The sequence below is a fragment of the Anguilla anguilla genome, chromosome 3 (genome assembly GCF_013347855.1).
Source record: "Anguilla anguilla isolate fAngAng1 chromosome 3, fAngAng1.pri, whole genome shotgun sequence".
Classification (NCBI taxonomy): domain Eukaryota; kingdom Metazoa; phylum Chordata; class Actinopteri; order Anguilliformes; family Anguillidae; genus Anguilla; species Anguilla anguilla.
This window is the reverse complement of record NC_049203.1, coordinates 56,079,007-56,101,744: the sequence shown is the minus strand read 5'-3', so window position 1 is coordinate 56,101,744 and position 22,738 is coordinate 56,079,007. Positions and strand designations below refer to the sequence as shown.

At 45.3% G+C, this 22,738-nt stretch overlaps 1 protein-coding gene across 2 annotated transcripts in view; it reads right to left on the bottom strand.

The window, feature by feature from the left end:
- nhsl2 (NHS-like 2) overlaps positions 1-21,406 on the bottom strand; it is a 58,943-nt gene extending 37,537 nt beyond the window's left edge. Inside the window, exon 1 of one of the 2 annotated variants that reach the window (XM_035409670.1) lies at positions 20,587-21,406. In XM_035409670.1, coding sequence (XP_035265561.1) covers positions 20,587-20,863 — 277 coding nt within the window. In that variant the 5' untranslated portion in view covers positions 20,864-21,406. The remainder of the gene's footprint in view (positions 1-20,586) is intronic. The other variant, XM_035409671.1, reaches the window with a different exon arrangement.
- Between the last annotated feature and the right edge of the window lie 1,332 nt (positions 21,407-22,738).

The window sequence follows — 22,738 nt, the reverse complement described above, 5'->3', positions numbered from 1 at the left end:
AGGTACATCATTGCCATTCTTGTCATAACTGGGATGTTAACCGTGGCTACTACCCTGGGTCACACACGTAAAAGGCCAAGAAGAATCTCTACTTTTAGAACCCATCTGTTAGACCCTAACAAAATGAAAATATAACCATCAATCTTACTGTTCCTCAATAAATGACGTTTCATATGTGCTCAAGGCCAGCCAGTATGCCCCTTAGCTATATATGCTGTGTCTGCTTAAAATACACAGTAAACTTCGCAAATGGATTCTCGGTACTGGTGGAAGCCACTGCCTTAATGGAGTAATCACAACATCCATTATCCCACGTCTGTTTTGTTAAAATCCTGTGGGTTGGTGAGTTTTTTTTAAACATTTCTCATTTAGCCACATATTTCAGAATGACCTAATTCATCTCGGAGTGCATCGTAACAATGCTAATGACAGTTTCCACAGACTCTAATGATCAGTGCAATTTGATCAGTGCAATTTTCTGCAGTTGTGGAGACCAAACCACACTCTAATGCAAGGGTGAATGTACAACTCAAAAGTGGCTGTCCTCAGATCTTATTTCAGGCCCGGGGTCTACAACAGCATTAGCCACCAATGAGAAGACACGTGCAGGAGAAGCCACCTGGCACCACGTACCTGTGCTGCTGCTCCAGCTTCCAAGGGCAACCTGGCCAAACCGTAACACAAAGAGAGGATGAAGAAGGGGGTGCGGAAAGAAGGCAGGTCTCCCGTCCCTGAATTTCAGAATGGAGGGGACAACGCAAAGACAGGGAGAGCTAAAGTCGGGGGGCTGCTGGAGGGAGGGGGAGGGGGCGGGAGGGAAAGCTCCGCCTCTTTTCTGCTTTCCTAACTCAACCCAGACTTCCAAATCCCACAGGAACACAGCTGAAGGAGAAGAACGGCTGTTCCACAGCCTCCCCCCCTCTCCCTCTCTCCCTTTCTCTCTGCCTCTCCCTCCTTCTATCCAAGCGAGCCGTTTCCTGACAATACCGAGAGGGTATTATAGGTGGGTTTGAGAAATGAGTCGCTCAAACCCCCTCACAACAAAAAATAAATGACAAACCAGGGCGGCAAACTCAAGCTCGGCAGCACACCTGTAGGAACACAGCGCGCACGCAGCGCTCTTCTGACACACCGCACCGCTGTTACTGCACTGTTGCGATACGTGAGCTCGGTCCCCCTTTTCCCTTCACTTTTCTAGCGTGGATCGGAATCCTCTGTTTCTGCAGAGCTCGTACATTTTCTGCCACAGCTGGCAGGCCAATATGCTATTTGCCTTCCACTGACATCGTTTCATCCGCTCCGCATGGAAGCGTGATGTTGCTTCATCAAGGGGCCATTCCAGAAGAAACACAGGCTGAGAAACATGAAGCGCTCAGAAAGCACGGCGGTGAGAGAGTATTAACAGCCCGCGAGACTGGTTCTGCCATACAGGGGTTGGCATATCCGAGAAGCCCGTCACGCTAGGAGCCAGCAGCGTTGCGTTTGGCAACCAGAGATGAATTCCCGGTATCGCCCATGGTTCCATGTGGAGAACGCCCTGCCAGCCGTGGGGGGGAGGGGTCCTCGCATTCGGTGTTACGGGGGTTATGGCGCTGTTAATTCGAGAGAGGGAGGGCATGTGGGAACCTGGCAAACCAAACCGCGTGAGAGGTGGGGCCGAGTTCCGCGGCGCACATCTTCCCACAGCACAGCTCTCAACCCCTATCCATCTCTCACCAGGTAGGGAGGGAGGAAATATGAGCAAGGGAAAGAGAGAATGAACAAGCGGCTGAGTGGTACTAAATTATATTCACTAGTCTGCCTGGACTAAAGCCTGCTCTGGGGTCGGGGGCACGCACATTTAATGCAGGCCAACACTGCCTCTGTGGTACACCTTTGATGGACACATGGTAAGTGCAGATAAAAGTACACATGATCAGTTATAGAATCATTGAAAATCAATGTCAAATGAAAGCATCCTATTTTTTTTAGCATTTAAAATGGAACACTCAGATCCAAGCAACATACATCACATCTGCAAGATTGATTCAGTGCAACTTACAATGCTTATGTCTTTTTTTCAGGGTACAACAAGGCAGTGTCTTTCCTGGGAATCAAACCTACAACCATGGAGTTGCAAGACCAGTTCACCCACATGCGTGCAACACCTGCAGCGACTCTCTCGCCAGCTTGGCATTTCATTAACCTGCCCTCAAGCCAACCGTTACTCTCTGAAGTTATAAGGTTAATCCCTTATGCGTGAAGGACTGCATCTCGGCTGCAACATTGACCCCAGAACACTGATTTACATGCCTGTCCGCACAACTGTATGCCAGTAACCCAGAATGCAAATATCCCATATCTTTCTCATTTTCTTTTTCTTGTCTATGAAACCCCAAGCCTCATTGGGTTACATTTTCTTTTTCAGAAAGTGTAAGCCACCGCCATGCAAAGCCCAGATGTTGGAATGTTTTAAACCAGGGTGGGTTTGTGCTCCTCGGGACGGGCAATTTTAACAGCGCCAGAGCGCCATATCCCCAAGAGGCCCCCCGAGGACTCGGATAGGAAAACCATTCAGAGAGAGAGAAAGAGCGAGAGCGAGTGAAAAGAGAGAGAAAACAAAAGCAACAGCCAGAGACCATGGTTCCGCTCGGTCAGGGCGGTGACGCCGGGACCACATGACCCTTTCATCTCCATCTTTATGGTTATAAAGACCGTGAGTCCAGACTGTGAGTCCAGAGTCTGCACCTCTATGGGAGACGAGTGGACAATTCAGGATGCAGACGAGGCGTGGGGCGCTGGTCACACCTGTAACTCCACACGGGGGACTGACACACAGGCCACTGTCACTAAAGATTTTCCCTACCGGCAAAAAAAAAAAAAAACTATTAAAATGCTGTTTTTTGCTGTTACTTAGCTATCCAAAAGAATAGTGTATTTGTTATTTCAATCTTACACTGGGTGATTAAACGTGGATTCTATGTGGCAAAATATGCATCAATATACTTAATTACAGCCTAATGAACTTTAAAAACACCTGGGTATGTATCCAGGATGTTTTTCAGTCATGAGATAATTTTCAACCTTAAGACTTGAATGTATCAGATTGAAAATATATGGATCTACACAAAAATATTATCCTTGTAAGAAAGTGAGGCTCGAATGTCATAATTTCAATTATAGCATTTGTACAGCCATGTACAAGACCTGTTGTCTGTAACTTTGCCAACATTTCATCTTTACATGAGATGTTCTTTATCTCCACTGTACTCAGAGGGAGCTGCTTTAGCATATTTACTTTGAAGGTTACATTAACAGATGTCAAAAGCAGACACCATGGCAGCATCCTGTAAATTTGCCAGGAAAGTTCTGGATATGCGCTACAGGGCCCTGGGGGGTCATAGCTGTCCTCTGCCCTCTTCTCCTACTCTCCTCTACCCCAGTCTCCAATCAGGTGACCGCGGATGACCCACTGAAAAAAGAGAGAGGAGGAGGAATTAAAAGCCTCTCCTCCTTCTCCCTCTTCCATTTCTTTCTCTCTCCCTTTCCTGACTTTGGGAGAATTATAGTGCAAAGCCAGACAGCTTGCCATCCTGCTACAGTTCTGCAGATTTCCATCTTTGCAGATTTTCTGCTGAGCTTTAAGACACATAGACATAGCACATCAGGATCCAATGATATTGGGAGGCGAAACGCTGGCAGAATATGAAATGCAATTAAAACTATTTTAAAGAGCCAAATAAATATGCAACGCTCCTTCTGACAAAAAAGCAACCTCAGTTAAATCTCACATGAAGAGCCTTTCATCTCTTCCTAATTCACCTCTACTTTGGACCCAATCTCAAAGCCAGCTCTTTCTGCAATTTATGAAAAACCCTTAAAACAGTTTTTTTTTAAACCATAACAGTCTGCCCTATGTGCCCACTAACACAGAGGTCTGTGCAAACGATGTGAATTCAGATTTTGAAACTTTCTCCATTGGGAGAACAAAATAATAGAAAAAAAAAAAGAATTATCTGTAGAAATAAAGCACATGATCTTAATTACCCACACAACTGCCCACAATGACTTTCACCATCAGACAATAACTCCCAGCATGGTAACCAACAAAGTAGCCAATGCCATAGGCAACCCTCAGACAATTTATTATGCACTCATGGCCCCTAGTGGCCAAGTGTAGAACCGCACATATTTTTCAATCTGTCAATACATGGCATCCATCTTTGTGCTCAGCTGTAAACATAGACTCTCAACAGAGGCTCAGTTGTTCACAACATGGGCACCTGAACAACTGACTGAAACACAAGTCACTGCCTGATCATCTACAGCTGAATAAACAGTGTTGGGTGAAAACCTCAGCCCATTCTGTCAAACTGAATGAACGATGTATTGATTCTATATAGTTGTATAGAATTATTTCTGAGGCATGTACAAGCGTGGAGGAGGAACGCACTGCACAGCATTGAATGGCTGAAGACAACTGCAGCCTCCCTCTCTCTTTCTCTCTCACGCTGTCCCTCCCGCTTAATTGATTTTCCTACAATACGCGCTTAACTCTTCCATTCCTGGAAGCCATAAGAGCTCTTTCAGAGGCTTCACAAACAGTCTTCTGTTGAGAGATACTGATGTAGCAAATGTCATTATTGTGTCCTAACACAGGACAGAAGTCAGGCCACGCTGAGGCGACCCACAGCCGCCTTGGGCAAAGCAAACCTAGTGCCTCCATCCACTAACAGTTGACTGGTTGTAATTCTGTGAGACTGACAAGGGCAGCGGAATGCTTAACTCTGCTAAAAACACCATGTCGGCATGGACTCCACAGACTGTAAAATTCTGACCATGACGGTGCCAGCTTAGGTCAGCAGCCCTACAGGGAACGCACAGCTACAGTGTCACTTAAAGGGGACATGATGTATTCTGTAATATGACTCTGGCTCATTTGCTTTTTACCTTAGATAAGATCTAAGGTTAAAAAAAAAATTAGGAGCACACTAATACATCCCTATCAGTAGATGTGCTGCTAAAATATTTCTTCAGTTAGCACATAGAGCAACGCCTTTGTTTTTTCCTCACATATCAATGAGCTCATTGAAAGTCAGCAGTCAAGTAAAATAGGAATAGTTTCAGCAGGCAAGACAAACCAACCTAGTGACGTCACAACCTAGCTTTTTCCAAGATGGCTGCGTCCTAGTGCTAGTATCTGCAAACAGAGTAAAAACAGAGCTTCATCTTATTTAAGATGAAAAGCAAATGAACCAGAGTCATATTACCAAGTGCTTCACATCCCCATGGAGGGAGGGAAGGTTTCAGTTAGTGGGACTGTACTCATCTCACCAAACACAAACTTCTCTGGCCAGTCAGTCAGTCTCTGGCAGCTGCGCATGAAGAGTAGTCTTTCACTTCAAGGTGCTGTAGAAGGCACTACAAAGAGGAAATGTGATTCCTTTTTTAAACTTGGCCCAAATACTCTCACCTGTCATTCTGAACAGCCCGTAAGAGGCATCCAGAATTACAACAACAACAACAGAAAAATTTACCTTGACAGAAAATAAGTTAGCATTAGCACTTGCTCTCAAGCCTGCAGGGACAGGCACTTAAATCCTGGATCGCCATTTTGTTTCGCCTTCAACAGGTGATATAAGACCCAGCATACACAGAGTGCAGGAGTCAGCACTGGATGCCCTCAGCTCTCCATCTATCAGCACCACTACTGGGACAGCCCTAATTCCCTCTGGAACACTGGACTCTGCCTCTGTCTTATCTCAGGGATAACAAGCAGCTGCCAAATGGGAGATAAGAGAGGCAGTGACCCGACAAACACAGCCAAACAAGGCAGGGGAATCCTAAAGTGATATTTTATATCCCTATATGACCCTCTGCTCCAGCTCCGGTCTGAGATTTGTGATCGTGCATTTAAAATTCGCAAATGAGGAAAAATTTTCAGAAGAAAAAAACAGAAAAAAGATCACTACTCACATCACAGTCTGAATTACACCCCCGTAACTTTCCAATTCAGTGTGTCAGGGAATAGATTACGCTGCACCTTTATCCAGAAAAGCAACTGCCCACTAGATATCTTCAGCAGATATTGCCATGCCTTTCCAGCTGGAGGTTTGGCCACCCCACTGACCGGAAGACAAATCTTACAGATAACGATCTTACACCACACAGAAATAGCAAACCGCGTAGCTGCATAGCTGCCTCACCTTGGCCCCCCTTCACAGATTGCCAGTCCGGCCACTCTGGAGATATCAGATGACCTCAGCAAGGAAAGATGGGACAAACGGCTGGGAGTTCCTCAGCCCTAAGAACCGTGCGCTGTTCCAGACCCAGGGAGACTAAGCCCTGCACGCGTTCAGGGGGAGAGGGAGCACACACAGGGCCGGGGAGAGAAAGCAGGTTGTGTGTGAGAGTGTGTATGTGTGCGAGTGTGTGTACGTGCGCGCACGTGTGTGTGTAGGGCGGTGGCTGGGTCCCATTCCCCACAGTCAGAGAGGAAGGGGTCTCTAATGCACCCCTTTCAGGGCAGCCATTCACGGGGACCCACAGCATCACCCAGCTGGCCTCCCATTCAGAAAGCACTGGGCCTGTCTGTCCCATCACACATAAAGATGCCACTATCTCCTCTCAGCGGGCAGCTTCTGCTCAATGCAGGCCAGTTACTGCTCTTTGTCTCCCTCCATACTTCCATCTCTCTCTCTCTCTTCCTCTCCCACTCACTCACTCTTTCCCCCTCCCCTTCTGTCCCTCCCACTCCCTCTTTCATCCCCCTCCTTCTCTCACTCTTTCTCCCTGTCTTTCCTCCCACTTTTTATTAACTAACGCCAAACCAGTGTAAATAAGTTTAAGAGTTAAACAGTTGGAGTTTCGGCTCTTGGCATGAAATCAAGCCCCTTTCTTTTTCACCTCTCACTGTGTCCTCCTGCTCATAGGCTATGCTTTCGTGTGGCCTTTGACCTTTGAGCAGCATGTTCAGTTTATCTTATTATAAAATTAAACACACGCACGCACACAAAAAGAAGAGAGAAAAAAAACACATCTGCGTGTGAATTTCAATGCCATTTATATTAGGAGGAGTCTTGTTGGCAGTCATCCTAGATCTGGAAAAAATAAGTCAATGTTTGCGTACAAACTTAAAAATAAAAGGGATGTTTTATGTAAAGGGCTGCAGATTAATGACCTGACGGCGATGACGTAAGCCTGTGAAGGCTTCGCAGGCCCTCATCTATCCAGATGGGCCACAGGCAGCTCTGAGATGCACATGATTATAACTCAAAATAATTTATCAGTCTTGGATCTGCCCACAGTAATCAATTTAATTATGCTCGCAAGAAACAAACGCTCCTCAGGCGAGGGACCCACGGGAGCAAACGCAGCATGCCGATTGGCCGGTTAGCCAGCACTGACAAACAACAGCACATCCATTTTCAGAAGTACTTTCTGTCCCCTGACTTGTTTCTGATGCTATACTGCTGCCAAGTGGGTCTGCAACTTCAAAAGAAAGCGCATCAGGACTGTTTTAAAGATCACTCAGAGAACATTAGCACAACAACTATTTGACATTGATATGGACAAAAGAGTGGTCACGGTCATATGCCAACATCCCCTGCTCCCTCCTTCAACTCATGGGGTGGGGTTGGGGGGTTAGCGACAAGGAGGCAATTAATGCCTGCACCCACAAGACAACAATCTACCAGGAGAACAGTCACAGGCCAAGTTGAAAGACAGTTTTACAACTTGAACTTAAATGGCATACAGGACTTTCTGCTGTAAAATTATAAGAAATATAACTTGATTGTGTTACATTCTCATGAATGCTCTGTAAAATCCCAACATATGTGCTGTCTGTTTTATCCATAACAATTTTTGTTTTAACGTATTTGTATTATATCTGAATTTGTATTTTGTATTTGTTGTTTTTAATGTACCTGCCCAGGGACTACAGTTGAAAATTAGCCACGCTGGCCAAAGTGGCACATTTACAGAAATGTTTATTAATGTGAATTGTCCCTGTAAAAATAAACTGAATAAAGTAAAGTAAAGTAAAGTTCTCTTCAACATGCATAGCTGTTTAGAAGCCCAAATAAATTTTGACTTGCTCTCGGAAAAAATATAGTATCAAAAACTGCACCCCGGGTCGCTAGGTTGGATGTACCAAGCAGAGGAATAATCAATTGATCTCACAAAGCTAATTCGTAAAATCCTGGGTTTTAGCTTCACTCAGTGACACCCTCTTTTCAGACAGTACCACAGTCAAACCAAGAAATGTACATTTCTCCACAAGATTCTGCCATCAGTCAGTACAATCAATGCATTTACCTGCTTGCAGGGTACAGCAGCAGAATTTGCACCTGGAATGAGATTCCCATAAAGAACAACTCCCGTCCTCTTCTCATGCACTTTCAGACTGGAGCACTCGTAGAGACCAAAATGGAAAACTAACCAGTGAATTCCTGCACAGCCTTCAGAGTGGCTACACTGGGAACTGTTTTTCAGACAATGCTAAAGAAAAATAATATGTGCCCAGATAAGTTGAGTCAGGAGCAGATCTTGCTTTGTATTTGGATAAACAAAGCAGGCAAAGAGCGCAATTCCGTGCTAGTGTTTGTCAAGTGCAGCTCTCTTTTCAGTTCCAGACAGGTAACATTCCTCAGTCCCAGTTTCAGCAGAACCAGTCTTTTGAATTTAGGTGGAAATACGCTCAGGCACTCACACACTGCTCCACACACACAGACTTTCCCCTTCCCAAAAGTAAACTTCTGAAAAGTCGCCCAATAATTCAGTCCACTTCACACAGACTGGATATTAAATCAATTCATTACTCATCTTTTATGTATCTTTTATACAACTAGACAGGTCGACTGAGAACTAGATTTTCACTGGCTGTGATTACTAAGGAAATTAAAACAGCTGAACAGGAACTCAAGGGGTTTTGCAGCCAGTCAGATGTAGATGGAGGGATGATTAGGTAGACAAATGTAGAGAGCCAGTGTTGCAGATATTTGATCAGAACACCTGGATTAATATCCCTGCTCTTTCTAGAAGTGTCACAGGATGTTTAATGACCACAGAGAGTCAGGCTTGGTGTAACATCTCATTTAAAGGGCAGCACCTACATCACAGTGCCCTCGAAATGTGCAGGGGCACTGAATTTTATTTGGTCCTGAGGGAAGGGTGCCACCTACTGGTACACCTGCACCTCTTCCAGCAGTAATGAATTATTTCACAAGAGGTCTCCAATCTGAGTACAGACCAAGCATAGCCGTGCTTAGCTTAAGCAGGTTGAATCAGTAGGCTAGAGGGCGGTGTGGTTCTCTAGTGGGATCGCAGCATGCCCACACCACAAGCAGACAAGCAGGCATGCTACCATAGTCAAGCCTAAGGCCTGTTAATACAGCAATAGCCAACCAGTGCAGAGCTTGGCCCTGACAACCTCAGCTTCACTGGCTCAATCTTCACACATCCAATATGAACTTGAATTAGGGCTCTTTCTTGCGTGCCTTGTGCAGTGTCACCGGTGTTTAGTCTGTCATTCTCTCTCTCTCTCTCTGATCTCAGGCTCGGTGGTCCCGAGCACTGTAGCGCTGCCACTTACCTCTGAACTAGATCTAAAGGAGAACGTGCTGAGTGACGCCCCAAAGAGCCCATTGTTTCAGAGCATCCCGCCTCTGTGCTCAATACTCACTGGCTCCCCAGGCACATGGAGGCCCCTCCCACCCAAATGCTGTATAAACCAGCTTTCGTAGTGAGGGGCCCTGTCGTCACTATCAAATCAAAGAGGTGACTGACAGGGGCGGGTGGAGGCAGGGGCTCCGTTTTTGAGCACAGGTTGATGAACAGAAACTCTTTAATAATGGAAAACCAAGCAGCATTACACAGCAGTGTTCACAGAATGCACCTGTTTAAACACCTTCAGGGACGAATAACTGGGTAGGGCTGCATTCTGCGGTTGGATGCAAACAGGAAGTGACGTGCAGGAAATAAGACTGCCATTGTCTGTCACATCACGCTTCATCGACTACAGGACAGCCACCTGTCAATACCCTGCCCCTCCAAAAAAATCGCAACTCAGTCTGAGCCACAAAACTCCACAATCTTCATACAAGCCAGTCTTTCTGAAGGAAGAGAATAAACAAATCGGCATAGCACCAGGTCTGGGGTTATATCACATCCATCCACTGCTGCGAACCCAAGCCAGCCAGTTACGCAACAGGGTTTCATTGTGGTAGTTCTGGCAAAGACGCGTTACCCACAGAGCCTCAGTAGTAGTGGGAGGTGCAGCGCGGTCACCAGCCTTCTCTAATGTGTGGTTACAGGCTTCAGAATGACTTCATTTGCCAGACCGGCTACAGTGAAAACACTACAGCGCATGTCCAGCCACACACATGCAGGAAAGTAAACACACACTGGCGGTAAAACATTCCAAATCTGCTTAAGAATCTAGAACAACAAAATTTGAGGGAATCTAGGGTTATTGACTTGAAACAACTAGAAAGAGCACGGCTCTTGAGATGAACTCGCACACGATCCGAAAATCTGACATAAAAAAGCCGCCATGCAGTCCCGCAGGAGAACATTCCTGCCACTCACAATGTGAGGAATCAAAACACGACAAAACCCGAAACCCCCTGAAATAGACCTCAGAATGTTCTGGGAAAACAGTTTTCTGCTGGATCTCAGGCTCCAGACCGGTTCCGACCTACAGTGTCTCCACTGCGCTGATGCCCATGTTCTCCAAGTCTCCCTCACAGGGATCATAATAACAAACCCCACATAATAACTAGCGTAGGCACATTCAGAACCCGGGAGCAGCAGAAAATGCTGCACACGTTGCGGCCCCTCACGTAAGTTTATCGCTGATTTACGGGTAAATAAATCCCGACAAACTGAACGGTGAGCGTCTGAGAGCAGAGTTATGGGGCAGGGAGAGGGGAAAATTTGGAGTCGAAGTTATTGTTTTGGCACAGTTCCCTCCGGATCACATGACTCCGAATTAATAAGAGGAAGAAAGTGGAAAACATCTGCTCTTCATTACGGGGCGCGGGGCTACGGGGACGCCTCTTACTCACCCCGCACAGACGCAGTGCTCGCGGACGCAGTCGACGCAGCGCTCATTTCCTGTGCGAGAGGCCGGCCGCGCCGTTAGCGGAATCTGTCTCAGGCCTCTCCCTGTCCCCCCATCCCCCACCTTCCCACCCGCACCAAAATACCTCACTGCCTCCTCAGAAAAGACCCAACCTTGACACGTGCCGCACCTCAGACTGCGCCTAAATATGTACTCAGCCCGGTGCAGAGTTGACGATTCGGTAAATTGTTCCCATTGCGAGAGTGGTCTTGGACAGTGTTCAAGGCCTCGGTCAAGTGCGCGGCTCTATATATAAAGCTAAGAGGCGTAGTGATTATCACAGTAAATCTGACAGGAAATAATAACTTCAACAGGATAAAACTGGAATAACATTTCCAGTACAGCTACCATTATTAATCTTACTTATTAAATCACAGTGCAGAAATGGCATCGAGTTCGTGAAATATCGGCCACGGCATGTTTTATTTATTTATTTATTTTTTGTAAATCAAGAGGCCAGTGTTACCCCTCGAGCCGTGAAGCGTTCAAAACAGATTTCCACAGCAGAACATTCTGTCATGGTGTTCACTCTTTCCAAATGTCATTTGAAATTCCTTTCCTGCTCCCAGCGGTCCCAGGCAGGATGAGGAAGAGGCAGAACATGGCACTAGGATTCAGTCACTGCTGGAAGCAAGGCAGAGATAAGCCAGCGCACAGCGCTGTGTCCAGCCAACCAGCATGTCAGTGGCACTCATACCACTCCGGATGAACCTGTATCGCGCTCAACCTCAGCGGACAAAGACCAAAATAGCACAAAGCTCCGATCCTACAGGTGCGTCCACAACTACAGGTGGTATTTAGACTTGTCGAGAGTTAATGGTACCAAGAAAATGCAGGGTTTATCTCCACACAACCACTTCCCATGGGTCCTCAAACCACAGCTAACCATCACAGAGGTACTGTTGCATCAACAAGTCCTGACTTTGGCAATGGGTGTCATCTCTTCCTTTACTGTGACCACTCACTCAGCTATGAGGGGTCTTGGCAATCCCATCCCCGCATCGAGGGCCTGAAGTTTAGGACGTCCTGAAGTTGCTCTCGTTAGCAAAGCATGATTTTCACTGTTCCGTGCAGCTGAAAAACTGCGCATGCTGCCGCCTTTCACACAAATGTTCTGGCAGTAAAAACAAACGGCCCCTAAAAACAGCATGCCCTCCATTTGTCTGAAGTGGAGCCTGTCCCCAGAAACCGCAGCCTTTGAAGAAAGACCATTTCATGAAAAATGTATTTGGTGATGGGAGCAGCTGGCCTCGATCACCCGTGAGATGCCCCCCCCCTCTCACAACTTTGTTTTGTTTTCGGCTGTTTTCACAATCTTAGGCTCAGATTCCTGCGTGCCCGTGGCGGAGTTCAAGCTGTACAAATGCACGGCGTAAAGACGCACGTGAAAGCCTGAGCAAAAAGAAGGGCGACATCGACAGACGGATACCTGTGTGTCCGCCGACGGGCGGCCCTGTGTCTCTTTCGGGAGCCTTCGCCCGGATCTGGATCCTTCTCTGCACTTTACACAAATGTCATTCGAGCACACAAATATGGAGTCGCTTTTCTCTTCCTTATCGCCTGAGGGAATGGACAAACAAGTCCTCTTTTATGGTGTATTTACATGGAAAAAGGATTAAAAATAGCTACTGCTGGTGAGTCAAGGCGAAAGTATCCAGAAACCTCTGCAGTTACAAACAGTGGAAAAAGGCCAGAGCTCTGTCAGCCATGAGGATAAACACAGAGGTGAAATACCTACAGTATAAATATTACATTTATTTCACTGCCCAAAACTAGAACTACAATTAAAAATATGTGTTCGTTTATCAAATATGTAAATTAGCAAAATATGGATTCAATATGATTTAATTATTAAGATTATTTAAATTCTTGAGTTAGCCTGTCTCTTGATACTGTGACCTAGATTAAAATGTAACTGTAGCTAATTTACCACCAAGCCCTGCTTGCAGTTTTAAATTAGTCACAGTTAAACATCACAGAAACTTCAGCATTGTGCAGAGAATGTAATCTGCTGAAAAAGAGGGATCAGCAGAAAAGAGGTTAACGCACAAGACTTCATCCGACCTCTTTAAAGTGATCCAAGCGTTAAACTTCTAATTCTGCACAAGCGCCAATGATAAAGGCCTCTCTGGCCTTTTGAGACAATTTGATCACAGCAGGACAGTTAGGAGACAGTCAAGGGTTTCCTATGAAGCGTATTGTGGAATAGGCTAAATAAATGTGGTTATTCAGATTGCTGTATCTCAAAAAAGCAATGGATCTTTGATCAATGCTGGGTGCTATAGGCTCCCTCTTCATCTGGCTAAGCCCCGCTACAAAATTTCAGCAGTACCGATCATTTGTCCCACAGTGGAAAGGGAGGATGCAGGACAGAACGCAGGACAGAATACTCTACGGATGGCACGGCAACATCCAATGCCATCCTAGCTCCTGATTTCCACGGTACAACATCTATTTGCCACAGTAAACTGAATTGAGTAAACTTGAAATGAACCACCCCAGAGAACGCAGACCAATGTCCTCGGGGGCAAGAAAAAAGGCGGCTCCCTCAACACAAGCACGCTTAACCAGAACGCTGGCCAGAAATACCTCTGAGGAGAGGCATGGAGGTCGACGCGCCAGCCCTCTTCTCCTCCACCTGCCCTTCCCGTTCCGTCGCTCTCCTCCGCCTCCATCGCATGGCGCCCGCGGTCGGCGCCAGGAGCCCCGAACGCAAACGCGCTCCAACGCCGCAAGCGCCTCTTCTTCCCCCGTCCCCTCCTTCCAAGGAAGTCGCCAAATCCGCAGAGACTCCTCACACCCACTCACATTTATAAAAAGACGGCGAGTCGGCTGCCTGTCCCTCCGTGGCGTCGCATCTCCCCACACTGCGCATTCTGCTTCGTCAGGCTGAGGCTGCGTGAGTCCGGAACCTGCAGACCCGCAGGCAACGCGACGCCCGGCTCAAGCGGACGCACATGTTGGCGCTCTTGCCGTGAAACACTCAAGCTGCTTACACGCATGAGAGCACACACATTGTTCAACGGCAGCCTTCAAACTCACACACAAACACACAATCACACAAACAATACCACGCAGCCACACTAACACACAGGTTAGGCTACGTAAAGATTTGCCACCATTTGCCTCCCTTCCCAGGTCAGTCCGTACCACCATAAGTCACTTAGATTGTTGGGAAACATTCTGTGGTTGCGGTTCCAAGCTGGCCTGGATATGTTTGCGTGTACATGTGTGTGTGCGTGTGTGTGTTTACGTGCACACATGTGCATGCACACGTGAGCCACAACTGCTCATCCAGCTGTGTTGATATATCTTCACAATTGACATTTCAGAACATTCTTAAAATAACTTACACAGCAAAACCCTGGTATTCCAAAATGTTTGCATAGCAATGTGCAATACCCTGACAATAGAAAGGAAATATAAGATTACTTTATGCAGTAATTTTGAACATTCTTTTCTTCTCAACTGATTAAAATGTATATTAGATTAGATGAGGCATAGAAATTTAACAAAATAATGTAATGTTCTTCACATTAGAGGCTTTCGCAGTGTGAATCATCACACGGGATACGCGCAGAGGTGGCGAAGCAGCACTCGCGGCGTTCCGGTGAGGCGGAAGGCCAAAGCCGGCGGGCTTCACGTGCCGCTCCAATCACAGCCAAATTAAAACCCAGCACGTCTACTCCAGCCCAGCTTGTTTGCTAACGTCTTCTATTACAGGGCTGGGTGCGTCACTGCTGCCAGCACACACATTTTTTTTTTTACCACAATGCAATGCGGTAGCAAGCGCCCGGCCTTTCTGCGAGGTTTCCAGTCAACCTCCCAGCAACCTTTGCAGCAGCTCTCTCCTGTCTCAAACCTCTTCCATCTGGAAACAATCTCCAGCCTATTATGGCACTGGCTGACGAGTCTGTTTGTTGACATTAACAAGGGGCCATTCTTCACCGATAGAATTTCTCTGCCAATTACAAATCTATGATTCAAAACACACAGGGATAACATCTCTATGAGGTATCACTGCACATGGTGCTGTACCTAAATTTCATATTTTTCTCTCTTGTATTTCAGCTATGGATGAACTTCGCTCTAACTTTTTCAACTTGTGTGTGGGAATAATATGATGATGTGTTTTCATTGGCTTTCCCCCCGCATGCTTTCAGACACATATGGTAAGAGTGGAATAAATAGGGGAGGGGCCTCTGTGCATCTCTGCATAGGGCTAACACCCACTTTCGTCTGGCACCCTGACTCAGTACAGTCCCCACGGCAACAGTGACTGTGGTTGGAGGTGGCAGAGTTGGAGAGACCGCCGGTGTCTCTGAATGTGCTCTCCTAAACATCTGCCCTGCTCCTCAGCCTTGTCCCAGGGCCCAAATCCAAACACCATGAGGCCAGAGCAGCAGTCTCTACAGTTCGCAGCTGTCACAACACTATCACACAGCTGCGTGGTGTCTCCATGGCAACATGCATCTTGGGCCTGCGTTTAGTTACCTTGTTGAATTAGGAGCGTATGTGGATTTAGGTCTTGGCTCATACTGCCTTTCTCTCTGCCATCATCCTGCTGGAGGAGGGTTAAACACCATCTAGGCACAGTGCTAAGACTTGTACAAATGCTGTGTGTAATGTAAATGATGTGAGTTTCCAGTCCCCTTGCCAGACCACATATAAGGAAGAGCAGAGGGAGGTCACACACATAAATATGAACCTTTGAGAAGGCCTCATCTCTCAACTAAAAAGTGAAAGACAACAGCAATTTTTTCAATTTAACGGTGCTTTTCTCACAGTCCAGTGCAACGAAAGCATGACCTGTTGCTGCCATGATGAAAACCCTGAGGGTGTTTGTCAACATCTGGGATTCTCTGTGGGAGAGAATGTTTCTCCCAAAGTTTGGCCAGGCTCACAGTGCCACCCCATCCAGCTGGTTCGACAACACCTCCAGCATGCCGCGAGCAACAAAGACCACGAGCCACATGAGGAAAAAGAAAATACCAGCCAGGCTCCTCGCCGCAAAAAAGAGAGAGACAAAGAAGAAGAAGAAGAAGAAGAAAAAGCAGAGGGTGGGGGCACACTTACGCAAATGCCTTTTCGGCATGACGTAAGGCACGGAGGGGATATGTCAACAATTACAGTGTGTATTGGAAACCTAGGACGACCCAGAGGAAGTCCAGCCCCTCCTCCCATCTGAGCTTGGCTTCGAGTAAACCTTGGAAATGGACGCCTCCACGAGAGAGCCTGCCAGTCTGCTCGGAGTCAGGCCAACGGGAATCGTCAAAGCCGCGGGAGAACTGCGGCCGTACGGGAAAACACATGGATGGGCGAACTCCACCAGCGACGAGAGACCCCTAACCACGGCCAAGAACAGCTGTGCTGCAGTCCGCTGCTGGACGCCAGTCGCTGAACGAAAATCTTTGAGCGGACACTTCCGGATGGAAATGTGTGCTGGTCTTCTGCTCCACACACGCAGAGACCCTGGTGACCCGGGACACATAAATCCAGAAGAGCTATTCGCACGAAAATGGAGCAGTATTTCACCTGGAGAACCGAACGACAAACTCAAAACCTGATTGCTAGCAAGAGAATACATCACATGCTGAAAAGCCCCACGGGGCTGGTTGAATTCAGTCCATTCTGACTCATCCAGACAGCAGGACAGCATCCTGCCGTGTACATCCAGTTTCACCACAGTTCCCAGGCTTGCCACCCCATGGGAGTCTCCCAAACACACAACAGAACAAGCGAGCGCTCTCAAACATCACAATAGTTGCACAACTACAGCTTTCATTGACAAATGACACATCTGTTCCTTTATTTTATTTTAAAGGAACAGATGTGTCAGGACAAACAAATCAAAAAAGGCCATTACAATAGATGACACGAGAACATCTGCCCCTCCTCAAAGTTCTGAACCAACAGAAACTGAGTATTTGAAGTTCAGAGAGAATGAACCCGAAACCAATGGGCCCTGCTGACCATACTTCCTTCTCCAGTCACAATTGAAAACAAATGATGAAAATGGGAGGGGGCTCCACTTCCAGCCTTCACATCTGGATCATTTCCATGACAACCAGGGAGAAGTCAGGAGGGAGTTGATAGGAAAAGGCATGACATTTTCAAAAAACTTTTTGTATCTCTAGAGAAAGGTAAGGCCCAGAGCTAAGACAGGAAGTTGTTAGTAGGCTAGTTTCTGCAGCATTTCACCTGAATTTATCTTTCCCCCAGATTCCCCCCACTTACCCCTCTCTTTGCAACAGCAATTAATCCTTGATGCTAAAGCCCATGAAGACACACTGCTCCACCTCACTCTGACAGCAACTCCAAGAAATCTGAAACTCACTAGCTCAAAAACAGTTGGAGCTAAGTGTCAAATTCTCATCAGAAACATTAGAACTGGATTTATTAAAAACCTTACGAGGCCACAATAAATAAAACGGATAAAATGGAATTCAACCACCTTGTAACAATAGCATCCACACCACACACGGTTTTATTCTTACAAGCAGTATACGTAATAGAAGGGGAGTGAATCAAAAGCAATGGAATCAGTGAATTTCTATAAGAAAATCTATAACTCAATTACAAGCATGGTCTATTAATATAATATCAGTCTACAATGGTGTACTTGTTTCTGCCATAACCTTAAGCGAATACAGTAGTTATGTACCAATTACTGTATAATGAATCCACCTCACTCGCTTAGTAGGAATGAGAATTTCTAGCATAAAAACATCATGGCAACGCTGCATCTGAACTTACTGTATGTATTAAAGCAAAATGTATCAACCACATGCATAGTTCACTCAAGTAAAGCATAAAATCATTGCATTTGAGAGCTATGTCGCTGGACTTACAACTTATTCTAGATGTATGACCAAAAACCACTGCTCCCACTCCCACTTTTCAAACATACATGAACCATTTCACACGCATAATTATGTGATGTAAATTTTACTCTCTGATAAGCCTGTCCAGTGTTAAAGACAATCCTTCAGGCGTTTTTTTGATGCACTCAAACTAGTCTTGTCAGTCCTCGATCATTTTCTTTTTCCCTGTCTCCCTCGTTTTAGCATAATTTTTGTCCCTGCCTGGGGAATGCACAAAGATTCAGCGGCTTTACTGTTCATTTTCACAGACTGTTGATTTGTTCAAGATGGCTTTTCATTGGCAGAGAAACTTTCTTTTAGCTGCCTCGTTGAAAAGCATACACTTATTCCATGTGACCTTGTTTACTTGAACATGTTATGTGAGGCCATGAGATTGTAAGTAGGCTACACAAGAGAAGGCACACATTTCAAATGAAATGGTTTCTATTAGCTCATTTATTATACTGAAAATTAAAGTGGAAAATTATGATGCCATTAATAGATTGCGCTTTCTGTTAATGCTTTCACTGGGCTGAAAACGATTCTTTGAAACAAAGAATTTTATTATAACTAGCAGAGTATTTAAACAGCATTCGAATAGGAATGATTCCAGCCTACGGACTGTAATCATTACATCTGGGCTATTCTTACATCCAGTATTCCAACAAGTGGGTTTCAGTATAACCAAGTTTTCATAAAAGCCTCCAAAATGTATATGCTGCATATCACTGTTTTGGTTAATAACAACACTACAGACCACAGAAGTGCTTGAAACTGTTCAGACTGTCATAATTGATATATTCAAACCAGATTTCCAAACACAAAAACACAAAATTTTTCCAGTCATGGAGAACCTGCTGTAGATGGCGTGGGAAAGTCAGGATGGTGTTGGGTTAAGAGGATCTGATCCTGTCTCCCACACGGTTGTTGGAGTCTCGTGACTCAGCCTCTCTCTGACATTCACATGAACCCTGTGCCTTAAGCCAACAGCCAAGATGGGCTGAAAACCTATAAGAAGCCGTTGAGCCTTTGGTTTAACTCTGACAGACAGCTACTGGGGGCAAGTTCATCCTTTCACCACGAGGTTTGGAGAGGGGGTGTTACCAGCTGTCAACAGAGGAACATCATGCCATGGATTTCTACTCAAAAAAGTGCAATTAAAGCACTTTCCCCTCCTCGTTGTCCTTACACAGAACTCACTGCTCTGTTTTTGTTGTGATTTACAGGAAGAAGATAAAAGCAAAAATCCTGATCTGGCTTAGAACTGGATAGCTGTGTGAGGCTCAGCCAGTCACATCCTGAAGGCTGATAAGGAAAAGGAAGTTGACAAAAGAAATATTCTTGATATCTTCATTTTGCACGGTTCCACCATAAGTACCGCAATGCAAAATGAGAAAAATTACAAGAATGAAATACGAAAAAGTGTCAGTTAACATATCACGAAAACTGATAAACAAGGGTATGCATTACAGTAATTAGCACTATGCACCTTTGGCAAAGTTTTGAATTTATCAGTGGTCAAAGCAATGCGTTTTTTAAAGTTATACTGAAATAGAACAGGACCTGTGTGTTCTAAGAACAACCAAGACGATTGTGGAAAATAAATTATTACGTGACATTCATTTGTAATTTCGCGGCGACTGACCTAATAGTTGGGTTCCCCATCTTGGTGAATAGGAAACACCCACGCGCATCATGGACACCCAAATGCACAATTTGCTCTTCACAGAAAGTGCATACGCACGATGAGACCACCGCTGGGGAGAATGTTGTAAATATGCTTTACTCGTGCATTAATTCTGATTCCATATTACGAAGAATTTGTGTAGCCTATTGCAAAAAAAGTGGTCTATCCACGGATATGTTCAATTGTATTAAGAATTGGTAGTTTCTACATTTGCGTCTGCCGAAGTAGTAAATATTGGCTACGACTTCGAATTTAATCATTCTATGACTCGGCTACCCATAGAGACAATTCTTATAAACGGGTCAGTTTGCAAAACCCCGCTGTTGTTTGTATTGCAATAATACCTATTTTCACAACAAATTATGTTTAATAAAACATAACCCTACCCACTTTCTTTCCTGTCAGAGTCTTGGGCTGGTTTTATTACCAAAGTAAATTATGTAGCACTCTCCATGTAATGGTTTTGTTATGCCAGTTTAGTGAACTTGATTTTAACTAGCAGGAACGTGTGTAACTGATCTATTCAAGGTTTGTGTGTGTGTGACGTAAACGTGCAATCAACATGCTGCACAAACTGTCAGCGGATAAAAATGCCACTGCAGCTGGTCTAAATATTATACTATAAGTTTGTGATCAGCTGTAATACCTGCAAGTTACACAATATTTCTCTACTTACTTTTCAACATCACTTGCTAAAGAAAAAGTCGATGAGAAAAAGCTTGCAGGTACTGGAGTAGCCTACACAAGTAGATTCGCCTAATCCTAGACTGCATGACATTTTATATCCACACCCACACGTAGTCCTGCTGTATTCAGTTATTTTAAAACGAGACATTAACAACCCAAATTTTACAAAATCTGAACAAATTATTCCACAAGCAAACGCTGAAAAGAGGAAAGTAGGCTACTTTGCATTAAATTGCATCTCTTACTCTTTTGTGGTGGTTTGGTGGCCAGTGCAGAAATGTGTTTTTGCAAACTGATGACTTTGTTCTCAAGCGTTCCCGACCGGTGATAAATGGACACAAGTTCCCCTTCCAGCTCTTCCAAGATGCTGACCGACTGCCTTGATAAATCCGAAAGCTGCCTGAGTATTGAGCACAGAGTGAAGCCGCATACATCCACCAAGTCCCCGAAAATTGCGCTCTGTCGCTTTGTGTCACCTTTACAGACATCTTTCGGGACTATTGTCCTCTTGCAGAAAGGCATTTTCTATCTTTTTCCCGCCTTTCCCGAAGTACCCTCTCCGAAAAACACGAGTACTCCGGGCGCAACAAGCTCGCGGTGCTGTTGGAGAACCTCGCTAAGAATTGCGATTACTGTACTGTATTTTCATTTTTTTCGTTTTTGCATTACAATTGATTGTCCACTGCGCGGAGCTCTCTTCAGCGGACGCCGCATTCCTTCCAAATCGAAACCTGTAAGTTTCAAATCTCCATGTCTTCCGACAGCTGCATAGTAGAATACCAGACTTTGAACGTGACTTTGCGCTGAGCTGTATTTCTGCAACAGTTAGGAGCTGGCTACGTTGCTGAGCGAAATGCAAATCGCTTATACAAAATCAAGCGGGTGTGACCAAATGATAGCTGTTTGCTTGGATACTATCTCCTAGCGCATATTAAACTTAAGTAATTTCACTTTATTTTAAATAGCCTTCATTTGAGCCTAAAGTAGGCTAAGTGTTTTAACAATAAAGATAATACGCCCTTGTTCGTGATGACTTACAGAGCAGTAGAATTAATAAACCAAGAATACAAATAACATAACCTGCTCCAGCCAGGTAGGTTGTCCATAACCACAGCTCTGGCTGCATCTTCAGGACATGGCTATCCTACAACCCTCACACTCTTTTACATATTAAATCTGCTGATACTCTTTCAGCTGAACGTGAATGCAACAATAAACTATGGAGTAAAACCACTCTAAAGAACACTAAGCTTAAGAGCAGGCAGTTTTAACAGCTGTGCTGGCCAGTCTGTGCAATTCCGATGTTGAAACATATACCGGTTTTGCAATGCTCTGCCCTATTCTTCTTCAAATATAAAAACGCCCCCTACACATCTGGTTTCCCCCACCCAAAAGGGAGCTGGGCCAGCTTGGATGTTTGTGTAAGCCACTCCGCCCAGCATGATACTCCGGTGGCCCGAAGAGAAGCCTGCACGGGGGAGGACTGACGCAGCACACGTCGCCGAACACTCTAATCTTATCAAGAACTATGCGCTCCGTGGCTGAAGTCTTATCACATGGAAGTAATTGATCAGAAACATCTGCCTCCCCCCAAAAGCCAACCATGAATGTTCCCATTGTTCCTGGTCCTGCTGACCCACTCCAGTGCTTCAAACAGCCGAGAAGAAACACTCCTGAACCACCAGCACTCCCACCCCCTTTTATTTGAATTCTTTTGTTTTTCATTTTTCTTTCCATTTCTTTTTTTTCCACCTTCTCTGGCTTGCATTCTGCCAAAATCCATTTTCAGGCCAAGGACCTCCAGGGTAATCAGATCAAAGTAATGTTTTTTATGAAGGAAACAAATAATAAAAATGGTGAGGGCCAGAACACGTCTGGTGAGGCTCACTTCTTGTTTTCAAAGGAAGCCTGTCAGCATCGTAGTTAGTATCAACCCAGAACCCTTTTGAAAAATGGATTGACTGGAGGCAAAGCACAGGAACATAATACAGAACCCTGCTGTCAATGGCATTCAGGTGCTAATGCCTTTCAGCAACAACGTAAATAACTCTATTATTAACTACTATTCTACAACTAAGTCACATGACTCCAAAAGCACAAAATAGCTCACCATACATCTGACCTATTGACAATAAATGTTTTATAATACACAAGCAATCTGGAATATTGCCCTCTTCCAGCAAGCAGAATAGTGTAAGGAAATTCACCATGGCCTAATCGATGTCATCCTGCCCCGCCCCTCAGTACCCAGAGCACAACATGAGCACACAATAGTGCAGAATACGAGGTTGCCAAGGCCAAACCTGACGGTTCACAGGAAACGATCGGGCCCCAGAGACACTTGATGGGCAGAGTACGTGGATGTCCTAAAATAACCCAAGGACAGCGTGGCCTCTG